At 39.7% G+C, this 22,190-nt stretch overlaps 1 protein-coding gene across 2 annotated transcripts in view; it reads left to right on the forward strand.

Moving 5' to 3' along the window:
- GALNT1 (polypeptide N-acetylgalactosaminyltransferase 1) overlaps positions 1-21,810 on the forward strand; it is a 127,935-nt gene extending 106,125 nt beyond the window's left edge. For both annotated transcript variants that reach the window (XM_060028903.1, XM_060028904.1), the window contains 5 exons: positions 111-291; positions 1,151-1,290; positions 13,388-13,486; positions 13,971-14,105; positions 19,306-21,810. In XM_060028903.1, the coding sequence (XP_059884886.1) occupies positions 111-291; positions 1,151-1,290; positions 13,388-13,486; positions 13,971-14,105; positions 19,306-19,452 (702 nt within the window). In that variant the 3' untranslated portion in view covers positions 19,453-21,810. The remainder of the gene's footprint in view (positions 1-110; positions 292-1,150; positions 1,291-13,387; positions 13,487-13,970; positions 14,106-19,305) is intronic.
- The last annotated feature ends 380 nt before the right edge of the window (positions 21,811-22,190 follow it).

Genomic DNA, 22,190 nt, shown 5'->3' on the forward strand with positions numbered 1-22,190 from the left:
ACGCCCTTGATTCTGTGAAATTCCAGCTATGAAACTCAATAAGATGTGAACCGTTTTTTTTTTTATAATTATCAGTGTTTAAAACTGGTCTTCTTTGCTGTTGTTTTCAGATTTGGCAGTGTGGAGGAACTTTGGAGATTGTTACTTGCTCACATGTTGGACATGTGTTTCGGAAAGCTACACCCTACACGTTTCCAGGAGGCACAGGGCAGATTATCAATAAAAATAACAGACGACTTGCAGAAGTGTGGATGGATGAATTCAAGAATTTCTTCTATATAATTTCTCCAGGTTAGCATTATCTTGCATTAGAATTACAAAACTAACTTTCTTGGTCTGATCCTAATGCATTCTGAAGAGAGATAAGAAGGAGTGGAAGAGAACCTCTGAGCAGAGGCCAGACACCTACCTCATAAGTTGTTGTAAGGAGTAAAGGAAGTCACATACATATAGAAGGTGCTTAGCAGAATGCCTGGTATATGTCATTAACAGTAACAATACATGATCCAGTCTTGCAGAAGTCACTATTGGTCCAGGTGCTTTCCATGTTCTTTTTTTTTTTAAACCTAACTGCAACATTTAACATGTATATGAAAGCGTCAAGTATTTCAAGGCCAGTGCAGAGCCCTGTAACATGCCTCCAGGGACTTCTCTCCTCTTCTGAGTTTTGTGGCAACAGCTGTTCCATCAGCTATAAATCTGCCTGGCATTGTTACCATCCCATCCTCTTCAATCACCACAAGACTGTGCAGTGGTAGCGCACACAATTCAGTGAGCTGTGAGAGAGAAACCTGACTGGAAACAATTGCTCTGTTTAACCTCTGTTTCATATTTGGGCAAAATTGGTCTTTATTTTTGTTTTTGCCTTAACAAATATTAAACTTTTCTGACCCCCTATAACTTACATTTGTATGTAATATTATTAGCATATATATCATTCTCAGATAAATTTAATTTTTCTTTGAAAAACACATATATTTCCTTGTTTTATACTTTGGGAGGTGGATTTATGGTATGTCACTTGTGTAGTCACACATCACCAAAATGATACTACTTTTCCTGTTTGACTGGCTTTTTAGATGCAATATATAAATAGAAATGTGTTACCTAACGGAACATTAATAATTCAGTCACTTATTTCTTTTAACAGGTGTTACAAAGGTAGATTATGGAGATATATCATCAAGACTTGGTCTAAGACACAAACTTCAATGCAGACCTTTCTCTTGGTACCTAGAGAATATCTATCCCGATTCTCAGATTCCACGTCACTATTTCTCTTTGGGAGAGGTAAAAAAAACGTGTGTGTGTGTGTATTCTGTGTGGTTATTATGTTCTCACTGATTTATAAAAAAGAATAGAGGTTACACTTCTAACAAGGGAGTACCTTCGTATTAAAGTTATCTCAAATGTGAGAAAGTTCTTGTTGAAGCAGTCTACTTATTAATTTTTTATCATGTTATATTTTTGTTAAAATAAGAATGCTCTACCTCTCACCTTTCACAGTTGGACTTTTGTTACAGTATATTAGTGTCTTTGATAGACTTCTTATTTTAACAAACTGGCCCATTTAGTTGAAACCATATATTCCTAAAGCTAATGTTCTAGCATTAATTAGCCCAAATTAAAGTGTGAGGAACTTCAAAGTAAAGATAAATTGTAAAGAACTGACAAGGAAACTTGAAAGACCATTTATAATAAGTTGTATTTTTAACACCCATTTATTTTCCCTTGGGAGTCCAAAATCTCAGTGTGGGCGTGGAGGTTGGAAAGACTGTTGGTTAGCATACTTATCTCTGATGATGCCTTTAGTCATTGCTCTTAGAATTCAGCAGCAGATCTTCTTGAAACTGAAATAATTTACTTATTAGTGCTTATAATTAGCCGACACAATTAGTTGTGCTTTGGAGTTTGGCCTTTTTAATCTTTGTGGGTGCCCATGGTATAGGGTCTGGTGTGAGAGAGTCTTGCCTTCTTACCTTCTGGTATAACTACCAGGATGGTCACAAGGAAGTATTTCTTGTGCCCTGTCCCACTGTTTTCCTAGACTGTCGATAGCCGTTCTTTCTGGTTCCCAGCCAAAGCTGTGCTCTGTGTGTAGGAAATCTAGATGGGTCCTTCTCTTTAGTCCAGGGGTCTGATCAAGTCAGGGGTTTTAGTAGTTTCATAGGGCTGCCATAATAAAATACCACTTCTGGCTTAAACACAGAAATGTATTGTCTCACAGTTCTAAAGACTAGAAATCCAAGATCAAAGTGTGGGCAGGTTTGGTTCCTTCTGAGGTCTGTGAAGAATCTGTTCTCTGCCTCTTTCTAGCTTCTAGTGGTTTGCCGACAATCATCAGTGTTCCTTGGCATGTAGAAGCGTCACCCTGATCTCTGCCCTCATCTTCACATGGCATTCTCCTGTGTACGTGTCTGTCCCCAAATTTGCCCTGTATATAAGGACACCAGTCATATTGGATTAAAGCCTACCCTAATGAACCTCGTTTTAACTTGATTACCTCTGTAAAGAACCTGTCTCCAAATAATGTCACATTCTGAGGTGCTGGGGGTTAGGACTCCAACATGTGAATTTGGAGTGGGGACACAATTCAATCCATAACAAAGATTGAGCTAGGTGGGGCTGGGTTGCAGTTTTAGGGAAGACTTAGTTCACTTCTGGCTCATGTATGTTTCTTGGAGGGGTCTTGTCTCCTCAACCCTGAAAGTTTTGCCTTTCTGAGGTTTTGAGATTAGTATACTTTAGCCTCCCACCTTGTTCAGTGGGGGGAACCAGTTGTTATTTTTTCAGGTCTTCTGTCTAGCAGGAATTTGTCTCCTAAGCACCAGGAGATGTGGAAGATTTTTTTTTTAATTTTATTGAAGTATAGTTGCTTTACAGTGTTGTGTTAATTTCTACTACACAGCAAAGTGATTCATTTATATACACACACACACACACACACACACACACACACACACACACACACACACACATTCTTTTTCATATTCTTTTCCATTATGGTTTATCACAGGATATTGAGTATAGTTCCCTGTGCTATACAGTAGGACCTTGTTGTTTATCCATCCTATATATAATAGTTTGCATCTACTAATCCCATACTCCCTATCCCTCCTCTACACCCCCCATTGGCAACCACAAGTCTGTTCTCTATATCTGTGAGATTGTTTCTGTTCTGTAGATAAGTTCATTTGTGTCATAATTTGGATTCCACATATAAGTGATATCATATGGTATTTGTCTTTCTCTTTCTGACTTACTCTGCTTAGTATGATAATCTCTAGGTCCATCCATGTTGCTGCAAATGGCATTATTTCTTATGGCTGAGTAGTATTCCATTGTATATATGTACCATATCTTCTTCATCCATTCATCTGTCTCTGGACATTTAGGTTGCTTCCATGTCTTGGCTATTGTAAATAGTGCTGCAGTGAACACTGGGGTGCATGTATCTTTTCAAATTATAGTTTTCTCCGGATATATGACCAGTTGTGGGATTGCAGGATCATATGGCAACTCTGTTTTTAGTTTTTTGAGGAACCTCCATACTGTTTTCCATAGTGGCTGCAGCAATTTACATTCCCACCAACAGTGTAGGAGGGTTCCTTTTTCTCCACACCCTCTCCAGCATTTGTTAGTTGTAGACTTTTTAATGATGGCCATTCTGACCAGTGTTAGGTGATACCTCGTTGTAGTTTTGATTTGCATTTCTCTAATAATTAGCTATGTTGATCATCTTTTCATGTGCCTGTTGGCCATCTGTATGTATTTGGAGAAATATTTATTTAGAGCTTCTGCTCATTTTTTGATTGAGTTTTTTTTTGCTGTTTTTGTTGTTGTTATTGAGTTGTATGAACTGTTTGTACAGTTTAGAAGTCCTTGTCGGTCACATCATTTGCAAATATTTTCTCCCAGTCCATAGACTGTCTTTTCATTTTGTTTAGGTTTCCTTTGCTGTGCAAAAGCTTGTAGGTTTGATTAGGTCCCATTTGTTTATTTTTGTTTTTATTTCTATTGCCTTGAATGACTGACTTAAAACATTGGTATGATTTATGTCAGAGAATGTCTTGCCTATATTCTCTTCTAAGAGTTTTATGGTATCATGTCTTCCATTTAAGTCTTTAAGCCATTTTGAGTTTATTTTTGTGTATTATATGACGGTGTGTTCTAATTTCATTGATTTACATGTCGCGGTCTGTCCAACTTTCCCAATACCACTTGCTGAAGAGACTGTCTCTTCTCCATTGTGTATTCTAGGCTCCTTTGTCAAAGATTAATTGACCATAGGTGTGTAGGTTTATTTCTGGGCTCACTATTCCATTCCGTTGGTCCATATGTCTGTTTTTGTGCCAAAAACCACACTGTTTTGATTACTGTAGCTTTGTAGAATTGTCTGAAGTCTGGGAGAGTTATGCCTCCTGCTGTATTCTTTTTCCTCAGGATTGTGTTGGCAATTCTGGGTCTTTTATGGTTCCATATAAATTTTAGGATTATTTGTTCTCCTTCTGTGAAAAATGTCATGGGTAATTTGATAGGAATTGCATAAATCTATAGATTGCTTTGGTAGTACGGCCACTTTAACAATATTAATTCTTTCAATCCAAGAGCATAAAATATCTTTCCATTTCTTTGAATCATCTTCAGTTTCCTTTATTAATGTTTTATAGTTCTCAGCATATAAGTCTTTCACCTCCTTGGTCAGGTTTATTCCTAGGTGTTTTTTTTAAATGCAGTTTTGAAAGGGATTGTTTTTTTTTACTTTCCCTTTCTGATATTTCATTGTTAGTGTAAAGAAATGCACCCGATTTCTGTTATGTTAATCTTCTATCCTGCTACCTTGCTGAATTCGTTCATCAGTTCTAGTAGTTTTTGTGTGGAGTCTTTAGGGTTTTATATATATAGTATCATGGCATCTACATATAATGACAGTTTTCCCTCTTGAGATGTGGAGGATTTCATTCTCCCTTTTAGCCACAGCTTCCCATCCACTGACAGCACAGCAAATGTCCCATGAGGGGAATGGCCTCGTATTTGGGGCTCCTCTGATTTTTATTTTGTCATGCTAGCCTTCACATAACCAGCATCACTGTGCTCTTTCCTTAAGGAAAAGGCCCTTTTGGGCCACACCCTGTCCTCAGCCTGCACCATCAGCAAATGTCCTTACTGAGGAAGACATCTGGTGATTGTCAGCTCACCTAGGGAGGGCTCTTCCCTTTCTGGGATTATAGTTCACCTCACCCTAATTGCTTCCATTGCTCTCTAATAGACTCAAAAATAGGATTTCTGCAATTTAGCTGTTTTTCCCTCTACTTGTTGGAGCAGAAGTGTTGGACTACTATGTGTTACTACTGAGAAAGTACTTTTCCTCTTCTTTACTACAGTGCAATACCTCAAGCCAGGGGGCCATAAAGATTCTGGTTCTCCTTTCTTAATAATCTTCTAATTCCCCAAGGTTCCTCTTTTTATTAGGTCAAGGCAGTGATTTTCAATTTTCTGATTACAACCCAGAAGTGGTTTATAAATCAATTTAGCTACTTATGGCCAACATTTTTTAATAGCTTAGGAAATACTGTATGAAAGTGCATTGCTTATAGTAAAGAAACTTTGTTTTTACTGGGTCTGTCTGCAGTTCATTGCAAATCTTTATAAACCTTTAAATTATAAAATTGACTTTTTGAAGGCATGTGAATCCAAATAGAAAAAAAGAAAAACTCAACACTTCTGTGACAGGAATTGATAGCAGGGCAAAATTTTCTTTGTAAGTCACGACAGGGAATGTTGATTTGTGTGGACAGGGCCACATCCAGGTCCCACCCCAGGACTGAATCTTCCTGACATTCAGGAAAAGTCGGCCCCCCCCACCCCCGATCTGCAGGAGGTTGTCACTTCTTCCTTCCTTTCATTCATTCAACAAATATTTGCATACGGACTATTTGATAGATACTATTTTAAGTACTGGGAATACAGTGAATAAAATAAAGTCTCTGCTTTTGTGGATCTTACAGTCTCTGGAGAAAGACAGATTTTTCTTTTTTTTTTTAAATATTCACGGTGTCAGGTGGTGGTAAGGACAAAGGGGATAGAATGACTTGTGGGCGGGAGTGGTGGTGCTCTTTTATGTGGAGTAGTTGAAAAAATCCTCTCTTATAAGGTGATTTTTGAGCAGAGATCTGAAGGAAGTGAAGGAGCAAGTCAGATGAATTTCTGGGGAAAGAGTGTTCCAGGCACAAGGAAAACAAGTGCAAAGGCCCTAAGACAGGAATGTACTTTGGCACATTCCAGAAGCAGCAGAGAGGCCAATTGTCTGGGTATAGTGGACAGGGGGAGAGCAGAAGAAGATAAGGTCAAGACGTAGTGAGGGCCAAATCACATAGAGCTTGTAGGCCATAGTAAGGACTTTGGGTTTTGTTCTGAGGTGGGAAGTTGCAGGGAGAGATGAGCAGACTTTCACTGAAAAGGATCAGATTGTCTGCTATGTCAAAAAGAACTCTGTGGGAACAAGAGTAGAACTGGTGTATTGGTGAAAGGAAAAGAATAGCCAAGGATTATATTAAGATTCTGACTGAGACTCTGGGGCAGTGAAGTTGGCCTTACTGAGATGGGAAGGCCTGTAGAGCAGGTGCAGAAGGTGCTCAGCAGTGCAGTCTGGGACATGTTAACATTTGATCCAGGTAAAGATAGTGGATAGATATTTGCATTAAAAAACCTGCAGCTTGGACAAAAGTTTGCGATGGAGATCTAAAGTTAGGGGTTGGCAGTATATAGGTGGTTTTTAAAACCACAAAACTTTATGAGAGCACCTTGCAGGGGGAGTGAATGTATTGTAGATGGACAAGAGGACTGAGGACCAAGCCATAAAAAACTCCACAATTTAGAAATTGTGAAGGTGAGAAGGAATCAGCCAAAAAGACTGAGAAGGAGAGAGCATTGAAATAGGAAGAGAGGGAATTCCCTGGCAGTCCAGTGGTTAGGACTCTGTGCTTCCACTGCAGGGGGCACAAGTTCTATCCCTGGTCAGGGAACTAAGGTCCCACAAACCACATGGCATGGCCAAAAAAAAAAAAAAAAACAGTTACTATTTCTGAAATAGGAAAAGAACCAAGAAAGTGATGCCCCAGTAAGTGAAGGACTTGCTTCAAGAAAGAGGGAAGTGATCCATCGTGTGGAACACTGCAGAGAAAGGAGGGAGACAAGTCCTGAGAACCAGCCGTTGGATTGGTGAGGGAGACGCTGTCAGGAGGCTCCATCTCACTGTGTCAAGTGGGTTCCGGTGGAGATCTGTAGGGACGGAATCTCTGATGGCTTCACAGGAGATCAGGAGAAGAGGAAGTGGAGATCATGAGTGTGGATAAGAAATTTTGCTGTAAAGCTGAACAGAGAAATGAGTGGTAGCTGGAGGGGTAAATGGGGTTAAAGAAGGTTTTTTCTGTTTATTTTTACTAAGATGAAACTGTGCTGCTGCCAAGGACACAAAAGAGAAAATGTGAAGATAGAAAAGAGCCACCGCTTGCAGGAGTCCAGGAGTCACGTTTAGTAGGTGGGGGAATGGGCTGTGGTGCACAGTGGAGGTAGAGGCTGGAGGGTGGGCAGTTCATCCACGCAGCTGGAAGGAAGTGGGGGCCGGGGCCAAGTCAGGCAAATTGTGGGTTGAGAGCTGGAGGCTGGTAGTTTGAGGTGGGAGTGTGAGGGACTTCTCTGGTGAGCTTTGTTTCTTCAGCTGAACACAAGATCGTTGGCTGAGAGTAAAGAGCAGGTGTTGGTGATGGGGGAAAGAGGAGGAGATGTAACGTGGAAAAGTAGGATGCGGTAGAGCAGCTAGATCACAGCGGGGAGCTGCGCGGTGGTGAGTTAGAAACTGATCAGCCTGGTTGCAGTGTCTTCCAGTGCCAGAGCGAGCACAGACTCCTTGTTTGTCCTTGGTAGTTCCTAAGGCTACTTCATGGTTGACCTGAGCTCCCTGCCTCTGAGCTTTGTTGTGGTTTAAGGAAGTCACCTCAAACAAGCGAGGGTATGCGGAGTTCCTTGTCTCATTAGTGAGTATCCATTCCCTTTGCTGGGGCCTCATTCCAGTCAAGAAAGGCCCAGCGTGGGTGATGCCATGGGAAGATTGATAGCAGTTGCTTGCCTTCAGAATAAAGAATGAGGAGCTTTTTTTTTTTTTTCCAGAACTGACCCAATTTTGGACAACACCTAGGCATTGTTAGCTAGGTCAGAATATAGGCATATTACAAAGAGCCACTTGTCTAACACACAGTAGATGATTGCCTAGGCAAGCTTGCCTTTTACCTGCCTCTTGCCAGCCGGCTTTCTATATAAGAAACAGATTTTACCCTCTGTGGCCTGCTTGTTATTACCTTAGTAACTAAGCAGCTGGTCTTAAGCATTTATGTCCTTAATACTAGGCCACACTGTCAGGTCGAAGCTCTGATTTTGGGACCGGGGTTGTTCTCGAGCACCAGCCAAAGTGCAGCTAGGGAGCTTGTGCTTGTGATAGCTCCACCTCTGTGAGCCTTCCTTTGCTAGGACTGGAATTTAGCCTATCAGGTACCTCTTGTCATGTTACAAGGGCCCAGGGAAACCTGAAGTCATAGGATTTTAGAGCAGAAAGGGAAATCGGAATGTGTACATTTAGCACGTCTGGCTCCACAAAGTCTGGCTCTCATAGCTCCTGTAGGGACCTGGAACTGAATAAATGTGTTTCATTGTGATATCTAGTTGTTGTTAATCCAAGAGGTGAATTGTCTAAACAGCAGACACAGAAAGCAAATAATCCAGACTCTTAACAGTGTAGCCAGGCTTATGGACTGACCATTTACTTTTCCACCCTAAAATTTACTGAGCATGAACTTTATGTCAAGTACCAGTCTGATGCTTTACAAATATTAACTCATTTCCCAGCACTCTGAGATAGGTGCTATTTTCCCCCACTTCACGTGTAAGTAAATTAAGGCACAAATAAATGGTTTAAGCAACGTGGCTCAGGTCACAACCACAAAATGGAAGAGACAGGATTTGAACACAGGCAGTCTGGCTTGAGAGCTTGTGCTGTTAACGACTAACACTCATACCCTTTCTCGTATCTAACCAGTATTACCCTCACGGCAGAAGGGGAAAAAGTAAATCTAGATGCCGTAATAGTAGATTCTAAGAATCCTTTAACTGCTTACATTGTCTACCCTAATGAAGGTGCCAGGATTCTGGAGGTGCCAGGATTCTGGAGACTATAGCAGAAACCAAGAAACTTAGGCTCTGATTTCTTGCCTGGTTTCATTCCTGGTTTCCCAGGAATGAGTGCATTCACAATCATCAACTCATAAGGTTGAAAATAATATTTTAGTGACAGCTGTTGTACACCTGAGTTAAGGAGAACCAACAGCTATTGTGGACCTACTAGGTGTCGGTTTCTGCTGGGTCTCTGTATGTGTTACCTCACTAAGGGATCTCAGCAAATGTGAGAGAGAGTGTTATCCCTGTTTTACAGATGAGAAAATGAGGTTTGTGCAGCAACATTTCCCACTTACTATGTTCTAAAGAATGCTGGTGTCTGATATCTCTCAAGGTGCCTGTTAGAAAGGCAAGGGATAGGGGAGGAGGGGTGGATTTTATGGCCAAAAATGTTTGGGAAATGCTGCTTTATAAAAAGCAGCATTATATCCTTCTGTACTATCAGTCCCCATCCCTACCAAGAGTCTATGTTAAAAGGCTTTGAGAAGTCCTTCAGTAAAGAAAACCTATTCAAATTTGTTAATCTGGTATTTCCCAAACATACTTGATCACAAAATCATTTTTTCAGTGGCAGATACTGAAAAACAGTTTATTCAGTTGTTCAAATCATGGTTTTGGGAATAACTGTCTTAGAGTACTGACCTGCCAAGGTCGCATGGCAGGTGGAGCCGGGCGTGAGGCCCAGCTCTGCGTGTCCCCCAACCCTGAGCTCTCATGCCTACCCATCTGCCTCCAGACACCTTGAAAGTGCGGCTATTTTCCCCTGACTGCATCGTTCATATATTGTTATGACTTTTTTTAAGTGTCAGATTTTGAGTAACCAAGTCTGGTACCTATTTCCATTCCAATATGAACATTGAAACAAGTATTATCACCACCATTCTATAGTTCACTAGAAAGCCGGTAATTGGTTACATAGCCTTAAAGCTGTATAGAATTACCATTTTGAACATCTGATTCAACTTTTTTTTTAATGTTCCTAATTTTTCCCTTCCGCAAAGACTCTTCAAAGTTAACTCCCACCAAAGAAACCTATTAAATGATCTCCTGCCTCCTGACATCATAAAGAACAGAATTGTTCCCAAAACTCACCCCTAGTCATCCTGGTTTTTCATTTCCTTCAAAAATCATCTCACACACTCTGTAGGTGAGGTAGCCCACATGTATTACTACAAAGGAGGGGGATATTCCCTGAAAATTGTCTTCGCTAGCAATCTAACATGTGGAAAAACCAGCCTGAAGAGCAGCTCAAAGATGCCACTTTATGCGTTGAACCAGACAGAATCCTCTCTGCCCAGGGACCAAACATCACAGCTCCCCTTCTACAGAAGGTCCTTCCTCACCGAGTGTGCGGGGCTTCTCTCCACCCCTCCCCTGCACTTTGGAGAAGTGCCATCAGGCCCCACCAGAGGCCCACCCACTCTCTGACCACCCGTCTCAGCTGGGCCACGTCTTGCTGATCAAGGTTCATTGTCACCAAAACAGTTGTTGGGAAGTAATGGTTTCCAATCCTTGGAGAACTCTACTTTTAACATCTAGTTGTCAGTAGTATCCTCAAGGGTTGGAGGCTCAGATCTCTTATGTCAGAAAACAATCCAGAATTGTTCATAGGAATGGTGTAAGGGTGGTATAAGCTGTTACAGGTAAAACTCATAGAACAATGCCTAGTGCAGAGTAAGTGTAATTTATTTGCTGTAATTTTTAGCAACATCAGTTATGGAAACAGAATAGCCAAAGTTGATTTATTATAAGATAGTTACTGAGTGATAGGAAGTCCAATTACATTTGGGGAGAATTTTATTTTTTATTTTTTTATTTTTTTGCGGTACGCAGGCCTCTCACAGCTGTGGCCTCTCCCATTGTGGAGCACAGGCTCTGGACGCGCAGGCTCAGCAGCCATGGCTCACGGGCCCAGCCGCTCCGCGGCATGTGGGATCTTCCCGGACCGGGTCACGAACCCGTGTCCCCTGTATCGGCAGGCGGACTGTCAACCACTGTGTCACCAGGGAAGCCCGAGAATTTTATTTTTTTAATTTTTATTATATTAAGTTTGATAAAAGATAATTATTTAACCAAAAAAACCCATTCCATGTGAGAGGGAGAAGCTGACAATAATGTTGGTTCTTCCCTAATCATTTCTGTGACATTTATCACCTTTCTTGAGAAACCTCTACATCTATATTTGAGAGAAAAAAATTGATGAAAACAAAGGACTGGGGAGTTTGTAACTTTTTCAAAAGTATAAGGAAATAATTGTTTTATATGAATATATGAGATAAAGACTCACCTTGTCAAAATTTGAACTAAATTTTTTGTCAAGTAAGATAGCCATGATCATCAAGTATTAATTGATTATCCATTAAGGTGCAGAAAGGTGTGTTTTATGTAAAATTGTATCTAACTATAAAACCTTTTGTAAAATCTATTTATGAGGTAATAGGTTTCTGCTTTAAAATAACGGATAAAAAGATGATGTGCATTACGTGGTAAAAGAATTCCTGGATACTGATGTGATATGCTACACCCAGGAAAAAAAGGCCTTGTGATTTCCAGCTTGAATAATTTGACAGCTTGTGGGATTATTAATAAAACTAGGGGTATCAGGGGAAGGGGGGAATATATGGAGGAATGAAGATGGATGTTTGTTTTAGGTAGCACTCCTCAGGGTCAGGGGTGGAGTGGCAGGGGTATGTTGAAATATTCAGGTGAAGAAGTATTAGCATTAAGGAGTTGGAAAATCCTGTTTTTGCATGAACTGAGTTTGAGGTTTTGATGGAATAGCCAGATGGAGTTGACTAGCGATAAGGTGGCAGCACAGAATTATTACCGTTTCTGAGTCCACTACGTGCTAGACTCCGAAGTAGGCATGTGGATGCACTGTCTTACCCAGCCTCAACATAGAGCTGACTAGTCTCTCTTAGGAAATTGTCCTCAGAGGGTTTGGATCATTTGGACTTAAACCCAGGCCTCTCTTTTGCCAAAGCCCCAGTTCTTATTCTGATCCTCTGGGAATAATACAGTTATTCATACTTATGCTATTGTATCTTTATAAGAAAAAAATGCATCTGGACTTGTTAGTGCCTTATTAAAATAGTGGAATAATACGTAGACTATACATGTTTATAAAAATAAATGGGTTATTTGTGGTTTTAACTTTCCCCCCAGTTTCTCTCTCACACACAATTACTCCTTTTCTATCTACATGACATGACAGATATAGTTTGTCCCACTTCTCCCTTCCGGCTTACCTGCTGACAGTACCACCCATGACAACAGATTTAGAACTTTACAAATGTCTATTAATTTGCCATATGCTTTTAAACTGTAGTGGTTCAGAGGAAAAAAATATATCAGTGCTTAAAATATTCTTCCTAATTCAGATGACTGATTCAACTTTTTTATGTAACTGACAAGTACCTAATGGAAGAATGGTGTTTACACTACACACCATGCTTAGGCTTTCCAGTTAAGCCAAGTTCCAGGTTCTTTGCTTAGAAAATACCCACCTTGGGCTTCCCTGGTGGCGCAGTGTTTGAGAGTCCGCCTGCCGATGCAGGGGATGCGGGTTTGTGCCCCGGTCCGGGAAGATCCCACATGCCGCGGAGCGGTTGAGCCCGTGAGCCATGGCCGCTGAGCCTGCGCATCCGGAGCCTGTGCTCTGCAATGGGAGAGGCCACAACAGTGAGAGGCCCGCGTACGGCAAAAAAAAAAAAAAAAGAAAAAAAAAGAAAATACCCACCTTGAGCCTCCTAAGAAGTCATCAAAGTAGTTATCAATAGTAATGCCCCCTTATCTTGGTGGCAAACAGTGTCCACAGGGAGCTGTTAAGTTGCTTTATATTATTAGGCAAACTAGAGCTTACTGAGTTAAATACAAATCATAGAAGAACAGTTTGGGATGAAAGAAAGAAAGAACTTAAAGGATTTCTCCATGAAACACAAAAATTACTTATATAAATAGTAAGACCTTTCTAGATCACAGAATCTTAGATAGCCAGACAGTGATTTTTTTTCCCTCCCAACTCATAGCCCTTACCTAAGGAATTAAGAGATTTAGTGGGAAGTTTAGATTGATTTTAATGTGTGTGTTAGATATGTATGTGTCTGTCTAGTTAACCTCTCTAACTCGTGATATTTTTCATTATTCATTGTCCCCCTAGATACGAAATGTGGAAACAAATCAGTGTCTAGATAACATGGCTAGAAAAGAGAATGAAAAAGTTGGAATTTTTAACTGTCACGGTATGGGAGGTAATCAGGTGAGTATTTCAGTAAAGCTTTAAAAGGGGTAATTTTTGGATTTGTTTTCATCTTCTTCCTTTTTTATTTCATGACATCATTCAGGAAATATTTTCCTACCTTTAAAGAGAAAATAATAAAGACTTTAGGAGAATAGAGCCTTCAATCTAATGATTATTTTTTAAATGAAACATTTGTAAAAGGCCCTTTCTGAGAACTGTGTTTACATTGTTGTACGTGAGATTTATTCTGCCCTTTTTAGTCAAACAGATGACAACCCTTGACAGTACACTCCGTATATACAGAGAACTTAAGATCATTTTTTTTTCCTCTCTGCAAAAATAGTGGTGTCTTTTCTGAGTTATTTATTCTCCATTACACTAATAAAGTTCAAAAAGCATGTATCTTGAAATACTTGTCTTTTTCTCTGCCAGATTCTTGGGCATATAAAACGCTAATTTATTTTGCTGTTAAAGCTTATATGTGTGCATTTTTGTTTTTCAGGTTTTCTCTTACACTGCCAACAAAGAAATTAGAACAGATGACCTTTGCTTGGATGTCTCCAAACTTAATGGCCCAGTCACAATGCTCAAATGCCACCACCTAAAAGGCAACCAGCTTTGGGAGTATGATCCGGTGGTAAGTTATCCAGTTGAATATAGGAATAAAATTGGGTGTCATTGGGTGTATTGTATAAAATATTTTATATCTAGAAGAGTGAATTCTTGTGGAATCTGCATATGGATCAAATTGTTCTTATATTCCAAGAATTGACAGGTAGGAAAAGCAATATACGTAAAATAAACATGTTTTAATCTCTCCAGTAATTAAATTAGAATTGCCTCCAGTCCCTGGGTCCTTGTTGTTACTATGTAATCACTCTTCCCTCCGTATGTCCTTAAGCTTTGCCAGCCACTGTGGTAGAAATGGAACGGTTAAGTAGGCTTTTAAAATTACCGAATTAAACACTGAGGTAAAAGGTGAGATTTAATTAACGAAATTCTCTGGCTCAGTGATTTTTCAGTGACATATATAATAAAACTATTTGTCTTTGCTTTCCTCTGGAGCCACTCCCTCTCCCCACCTGCTATATGTTGTACTCAAATAGCGGTACTTAAAAGCAATCAAAGCATCTCCAGTAAACCTCTCTTCCTTTCCTCATACCTGGCTAACCTCCCAACTTATGCTTTTTTGCTCTATGGTTCTGGAACCAGCACCAGCATCTTCAATATATCTTTCTCTGGTTCTTTTTCTTCTGCTTACAAGCACTGGTTTTCTTCTTCATGTTGGGACAGACTTTTGCCTATTTTATTTTGTACATACCATCCTACTTTTCTCCTGTGCCGTATGATGGCGAGTGAATGGCTGGCACTTGTGCCTCTGGTTCTTCAACCTGGCTTCTGCCTTGGTCTGACACTATATAGAAACAGCCCCTGGATGCAAAGCCAGGACATTCTCGTCTCTTTTTCTTAACTTCTCTGTAGTATTTACTATTGCTAAGCAGATGCTCTTTTAAAATCCTTGTATCCATTGGCTTTAGATGCACTACTGTTTAGTTTCTTCTCTTAGCTTTTTCTCTACTTCTTTTGTCTGCTTGGCTCACTCTGCTGCTTCATTCTACCCCCTCAATGGAGATGTCCAAACCAAGTTGTGACTTTGGCTGTCTTTTCTCCATATACTGCATCACATACAAACCCTGGTCTACTTTTCATCTTCGACCAGCTATTCCCTGAACGTATCGTGTACTTTCCCACTTTACATTTAAGATTATACAGTTCCATCTGCCTAACAAATCCTGCCTGTTCTTGAGAGCCCAGAATTGACATCACTTCCATGGATCGCAGCCAGAAATTAGCTCTCTCTGTCTTAATTACAATTGTCTCTGACCCCTGTAATTCTGTGCTTCTTTGTAGTTATTTATCTACCAGTCTTTTTCTCCACTTAGTTAGATCCTGGAGGGCAAAGACCATGTTTTATAAATCCTGGGTCTCCCTTCACAGTATCAAACTATAGTTAAAAAAAAAGTGTGTGTGTGTGTGTGTGTGTGTGTGTGTGTGTGTGTGAGAGAGAGAGAGAGAGAGAGAGAGCGAGCGAGCGAGCAGTAGCTCAGTTAATATGACTGTTGGAAGTGGCCTGAATATTCTGTTGCAGGGTTTTCCATGGTGCATGCCATTGCCATTTTGGATGTAGCTGCCCCAGGTCCTGCAGGATATATGGCATCTCTGAGTCCAGACAGTAAATGCCAGTGGCACCCCACAGTCATTGTGAAGCCAAAATATTTTGAAAATTAAAAAGCCTCCCAATTGTATATGTTCATTGAAGAATGATGGTATGTTTAATTAGGTAATATAAACCTATTTATAGTAGCATGAACAAATAGTGGTTTAGTTTTTTCTTAAGTCTGGATGTAAGTGGCTTCTGGCATGGATTCAGTGATACAGTGATGTCAGGGATAACATTGCAGCAATATTCTTGGCTTTTTCTTGTGGCCTCTAGAAGGCTGCTACAGTGCTCACCATCACACCCAACTCAAGACAGGAAGAAGGGAAGAGGAATGTTGCACTACTGCGTGAATTGCTCTTTATCAGGAAAGCCAAAGCTTTTCCTGGATCCCCTGCAGCAGGCTCTGCTGTGCCCCATGGGCCAGAACTTCATCTCATAGTGATCCCCCAGCCATAAGGGGAGGCTGGGAAAGCAGGCATTTGCATTTCCAGTCTTTCTTTATGGTGTGATGTGGCCAGGAGACAGGGAGTGGGAATGGCCATTGGCAGACTGTGTATAAGATACACAGTCTACCACAGCAGTTATTCAGAAGTAAATGTTTGCTTAGAAATTAAGGAGCTAGAAGTGATTTAGGATATTTTGAAAGAACCAGTTATGAGTGTAAAGTTTTAAAACCCCTGGAGCACTCTGCAAGGTGTCTTCACTGAGATTAAATTCTAGTATTGCCGGCTGGGTTCTCCCAGAAGCAGACTCCACTCCAAGGTTCGTATTCAGGATGTTTATTAGGGAGCATCCTTTAGATCAACACCTGTGAAAAGGGAGACAGAAGAATTGGCAGAGGGAGGAGTCAAGCTGCGATGTGGGTCCCACAGTCTGAGCTGACTGCACAGGGAGTTCCGGACGGCCCATCAGAGTTGTCCTGCCTCCATCAGTTGAAAACTGCAGTCTGGAAGAATAACACTTATGTCAGTAATGTATAATCTAAAGTCATGAAATCTTAGATTTCAAAGGAACCCTAGAAATAAAATTCAGGACATTGTTTTTAATACATGTAGACATTGAAGCCCAGAATGGAAGTTAATTGCCCAAGGTCACAGAGCAGGTAAATGGTGTTACCAGATCTCAGACAGACCTGGGATTCTTAATCCAGGATTCTTTGCACAATACCATACTGTCTTCTATTAAATTTGTATATTGTATCTTTGTCTTGTTTATAGTATACATTGCAGAGAGTTTACGACACCAGGCTCTTTCGCTTTGACTACTTGTAGCTGTCCTTTCTGGAATGAAAATGTAGATTTTAACACAGTTATATCTAGAGATTAGGGGTAGAGGGCGGCAAATTATTTTTTTTCTAGGTTGCAGGTGGACTTTATGCAATGATAACTATAGCTTTCATCCTCCTTTCAGAGGTTACAATTAGCCTGTTGCCTTAGTTACACTCTTTCTGTGTGGAAACTAGTCCATGCTGATGGATCCTCTGCTGAGTACGGTGACCACAGTCCGCACAGAGTCACGAGCCACAGAACTGTGCCCCTGCTGTCAGCAGCCAGAGAGCTGTGTCTGGAACAGGGCTCTTCACCAGAGTCCTGGTCTCCTGAAGGGATGTTAGCTTCCTGAAATTATAGGGATTCTGTCTTAATTTTGAGCAGTTAAATACCCAGCATGTATCAATAACCTCTGTCTTTGTTACAAGTTTATTTTAATGATTCTCAATAAGTGAAATAATGACATTTTTAAAAATTAGGGTGATAAAGACCAATTTCCCAACTAAGTTTTTTGTTGTGCTTTTTTGTTTTTATTAATACTGACAGTGGGCCTGATGAAGTTGGCCACTCAGAGAAGCTTTGAAGGGCCTTCTGGAATGTTTGGGGGGTTCTTTTTAAAGTGCTTTGTTTTTGTCTTACAAATGACCAAAGGCCTTAGCAGCAAGCTGTGTGCTTCGCTCTCGGGGCTGCCAGACTGTGTCCGCGGCTGCTCAGGATGTTGTATGAGTGCCTCTGAGCTGGGCGGCACTTTCTGTTCATTATCTTAACATTTCCGCACAGCTCTAGACGCATTCTTGTCCCCATTTTATAGATGAGGGACCTGGGGCTGAGAGAGGTTTTTGCTCAGGGGCATATTGTTGACATGTGACAAATCTGGGGTTCACTACAGAAATGTCTGACTGCAAAGTGCATCCCCTCAAAACAAACTACACAGCATCTGCATAAAAGTAAAAACAGCCCCAGCCATGCTGACTTTTCCCGGTCTTTTTATATATGTATGTATGCATGTATGCATGTTTGGCTGCGTTGGGTCTTTGCACAGGCTTTCTCTCTCTAGTTGCGGAGAGCGGGGGCTACTCTTCGTTGCGGTGCGCTACTCTTTGTTGCGGTGCGCAGGCTTCTCATTGCCGTGGCTTCTCTTGTTGCAGAGCATGGGTTCTACAGCGCAGGCCTAGTAGTTGTGGCGCATGGGCTTAGCTGCTCTGTGGCATGTGGGATCTTACCGGACCAGGACTCGAACCCGTGTCTCCTGCATTGGCAGGCAGATTCTTAACCACTGCGCCACCAGGGAAGCCCTTCCCGGTCTTCTTGTTATGCATTTATTGGAGCTAAAGTAAACTATCTAACAAACACTGACCCTTCGATATTACTGAAGTCAGTGTTGAGAGTAAACTGTGACATCTGCGAATGTGCACTGCCTTTTGCCAGCTTCCACATGGAGCATAACACAGAAGTGACTGAAAGCTAAAGTAGCTGTATTGTATACAGTCATTAGGTTTTGCTTTGTTTGAAGTTCAAATAGGTACAAAAGAGGCCTCATGAAAATGAAATGTTCCTTATGAAAATTAAATGAGCTAAAAGAATTACATTAAAATAGAGCCGTGAGTAAAAATGTGTGAATAAACATATTTCCTTATAGTTACATACTTATTAGGATAACGCTTAATGCAGATTCCTACATAGCTGCTTTGGAGTTCTCCACCTGACCGGGGCTTGGTATCGGATTCATTAGTATGGTCAGTATGTGTCTGTTAACTCTCATCTGTCATGTTCTTTTGAAATTATCCTAAAAATCAGCATGACAGCATCAAGTCCGGAACGCAGACAAGTAGAGAGGAAGGTATATAACCACATCTGTCAGCCACTTATTAAGGACTGTTGTATAAATCTTAGGATTTCGAGTCTTCAAAAAGACCTGAGTTTCTAAAGACTTGAAACTTGGAATCACAGAATTAATTTGAAGAGCCTTATCATGGGAAAACGAAGCAGTTTTGAGATAGCTTTTTGAAAATAGGTTGAGGATCCTAAATTAGAAATCACTAATCTGATCACTTTTTTAGGAAACTGAAGCACAAAAAAGTAAAATTTCTCACAGTATTACAGAGCTTATGGCAGAATTGGGACTTAGAATTGAGGTCATCTGACTGCAAATCCAGCAGAATGCACTGTACCCCCAGTGCCTTTCTCCCCCGACATAGCTCTTAATGCTGTCTTTACACAGGTACATTTCTCCATTGTCTTAAGTAATCCCTTTTCTACAGAGGAATTTCATAATCACAAAAAATGGTTGAGGTGTTTTGGTTTTGTTTTCCACTTTCATATTAAGACTTCTTTCCTGTCATTTTCAGAAATTAACCCTGCAGCATGTGAACAGTAATCAGTGCCTGGATAAAGCCACAGAAGAGGACAGCCAGGTGCCCAGCATTAGAGACTGCAATGGAAGCCGGTCCCAGCAGTGGCTTCTTCGAAATGTAACCCTTCCAGAAATATTCTGAGACCAAATTTACAAAAAAAGAAAAAAATAAGGATTGACTGGGCTACCTCAGCATACATTTCTGCCACATTCTTAAGTAGCAAAAAAGGAAAAGTGCTTTCCTCCTGCAGGATGTAAGGTTTATCAGCCATTAAAACTTAAACTGCTCTCTCTTTCACTAGCTGTGAACCGGCCTTCCTGTCCAAGGACGTGAAACTACGTTAGTAGCGAGATTGTGCACACTGATGTTTACAAGATTAAGAGTCTTTCATCAAGAATCATTGTAAAGAATATTCAGACTGAAACAATCTACGAAATGTGCTTTCCAGAGAGCTGCACCTTTTATGGTTTGCTTGCACATCAGTCATTTCTGCTGAATGTGCTGTTATAATGAAGAGATGTCCAAGATTTTTTTTCTGATTAGAACTGGTAGCCAGTATATTAAATATTGATATAAAAATAAATGAAAAAGAACTGGAACCAGATTCAGAATCATGAAAACATTTTTACAATTAAAAAGACTATATTAAACAGGGTTTAAAGGAAATTAAAACAGAACTATGAGAAGTACAATTTGTTATAGTATAGTATCAAATTTCTATATAGATTTTATACCTCAGTGGGGGAAAATAACTGATTCCAATGACATTTCATTCTGTTTTCATCTGTGATAGTCATGGATGCTTTTTTTTTTCCTTGGGGTGCTGAAATTGAGCTGAAAAAGTGGCTCCTTGAACGTAGTTTTAATTGCTTTCTACAGTTGTTTTTTTTATTTGGTTTGTGGGCTGTTGGAATTGTAATTTTTAATTGCCTTCAAAAAATGGAGATTTAAAATAATGTCTGGTTTCACTGAACAAGTTTGATATCTCAGTTGCTCTTGGGTCAGCTGGCTTATAGACTTTCTCTCACACACAAATTTCTTATTAGATTTTCAACTTCCTAACTTGATCCAACTGACTATGTTTAATACCCAAGATTCATACTACTGTACTACAGATTTGTTTTCACAGCAATAAATCTTCTGTTCTTTGTTTATGATTCCACTCAATAGACGGCCTGCAGAAGTGATTTATTATTTGGGTATTTGGAGATGATACGTTTGATGGTTTTTTGGAAAAAACTTTTTTCACTCCATACTCAGATGTGCTTCATTGTCAAGTGCATATTTAGATTAGGTTCTTGAATTGTAATGTTGATCTGCTGCTTTTTTTTTAATAAAATTTGACTGAAAATGTTTAATTGGCATTTTTTAATGAGTTAGCTGAAGAAGTGCAACTATTATTCCATATTATTAGTCCTGCATTTCTTCCCTAAATTGCATTTAGGTTAAATCTGTTTTATTTTTCTGATTTTTAATACAAGATAACCTGAGTATTGATTAAAGTTGAGTATCAATTAAATTGTTTTAATTATCGAAAGAAAATCTGATTGTGACATTTTTCCTGATACGTAAAGCAGTCCATTGGCAAAAGTGCATATATTTTCCTTCCTATTTGTAAGATTATATTTAATGATATTTTCTTTGTCAAAGGCTCTCACTGCAGGCAGTGCTATTTCTTGTGCCTAAAAATGTTGTTGCATCACTAATGATGCTTGCCAAGTTGAGTGTACAGAAAGTTTCTCATATCCTATTCGTTAATATCAAGCACATGTGGATGCTTTAGGGTGAGGCTGTAGTACAGAATGCACAAATTTTGTCCCCAGGAAATCTGAGACAAAGGAGGTGCTGGATGGGGTTTTTTTTCCTATTCCATGAGCTGTGTTAATGCTATCTTTGGTAGGCCTTATGCTTGAATAAACCAGATGTCTAATCAATAAATTATTTTCATGCTCAGAATTTCAGGTTTTTGTACTCTAGTGTAGGTTGGTCTTATTTCTTACTGTAAGAAAACTTAACAGCAATGTAATTTAAGGTTTTGTTGTGTTTTTTTAAGAGGGGGATGTGAGTGATTTAATTCTTGGTTACTTTTAGAATCCAATAGATAATCCCATTGCCTTTATTTTTCTAATTAAAGAATTCCTAAGTACTTTGAAAATATAAAATATTCCTGAATAGTTTTGCTTTACATTGGTTTTATCTGAAGTTAAAATAGATCTCTGTTCTTTATAGCTCTTTGTAGATTAGGCAGTGTGCTAAACACTGTTAAAAATTAAATTGGGAAGAAAGGAATGAATGAAGAAGAAAGCAAAGGATGAAAAGATGGGATTATTACTTGACTAGTGAATAATTCGTAAATGTGACAGTTAAGGACAATTTGAATCTCACCAATCTGTTCACCCTACTCCAATCCCAACCCATTTTAATATGTCTTTCTGTTCTAACTGGGATCTTGAAAAATAGTACTTTGTTCACCGTTCTGCAAATAAAAGGCAGCATGTAGGTCATGTCCTCATTTCCCTATTCTACATTCAGCTGAAAAACAAAGGTTTCTCTGTAAAGATTTGGTGGCTGTCTCCATTTTTTAAGAACTATACCAAGAATAAATTTAACTCCAGAATTACATATTCTGCAAAGGAGAAGGAAATCAGAAAGAAGGTGGTATTTCTGAGGTGATAACTGTAAAAAGAGGTATACAAAGAGTGAATCACTTTTTACTGTTCAGAAAATCAGATGTTTCCAATTATATGACACTGCTCCTATTCTCTGATTTCTTGAAGTGTTTGCTTGATAAATCTATCAGAACTGATAATTTTGCAGGATATGAGGCAAAACTCAGTTGTACTGTCTATACACTAGCAACAAACAATTGGGAATTAAAT

This window comes from Delphinus delphis, chromosome 13, assembly GCF_949987515.2.
Source record: "Delphinus delphis chromosome 13, mDelDel1.2, whole genome shotgun sequence".
Classification (NCBI taxonomy): Eukaryota; Metazoa; Chordata; class Mammalia; order Artiodactyla; family Delphinidae; genus Delphinus; species Delphinus delphis.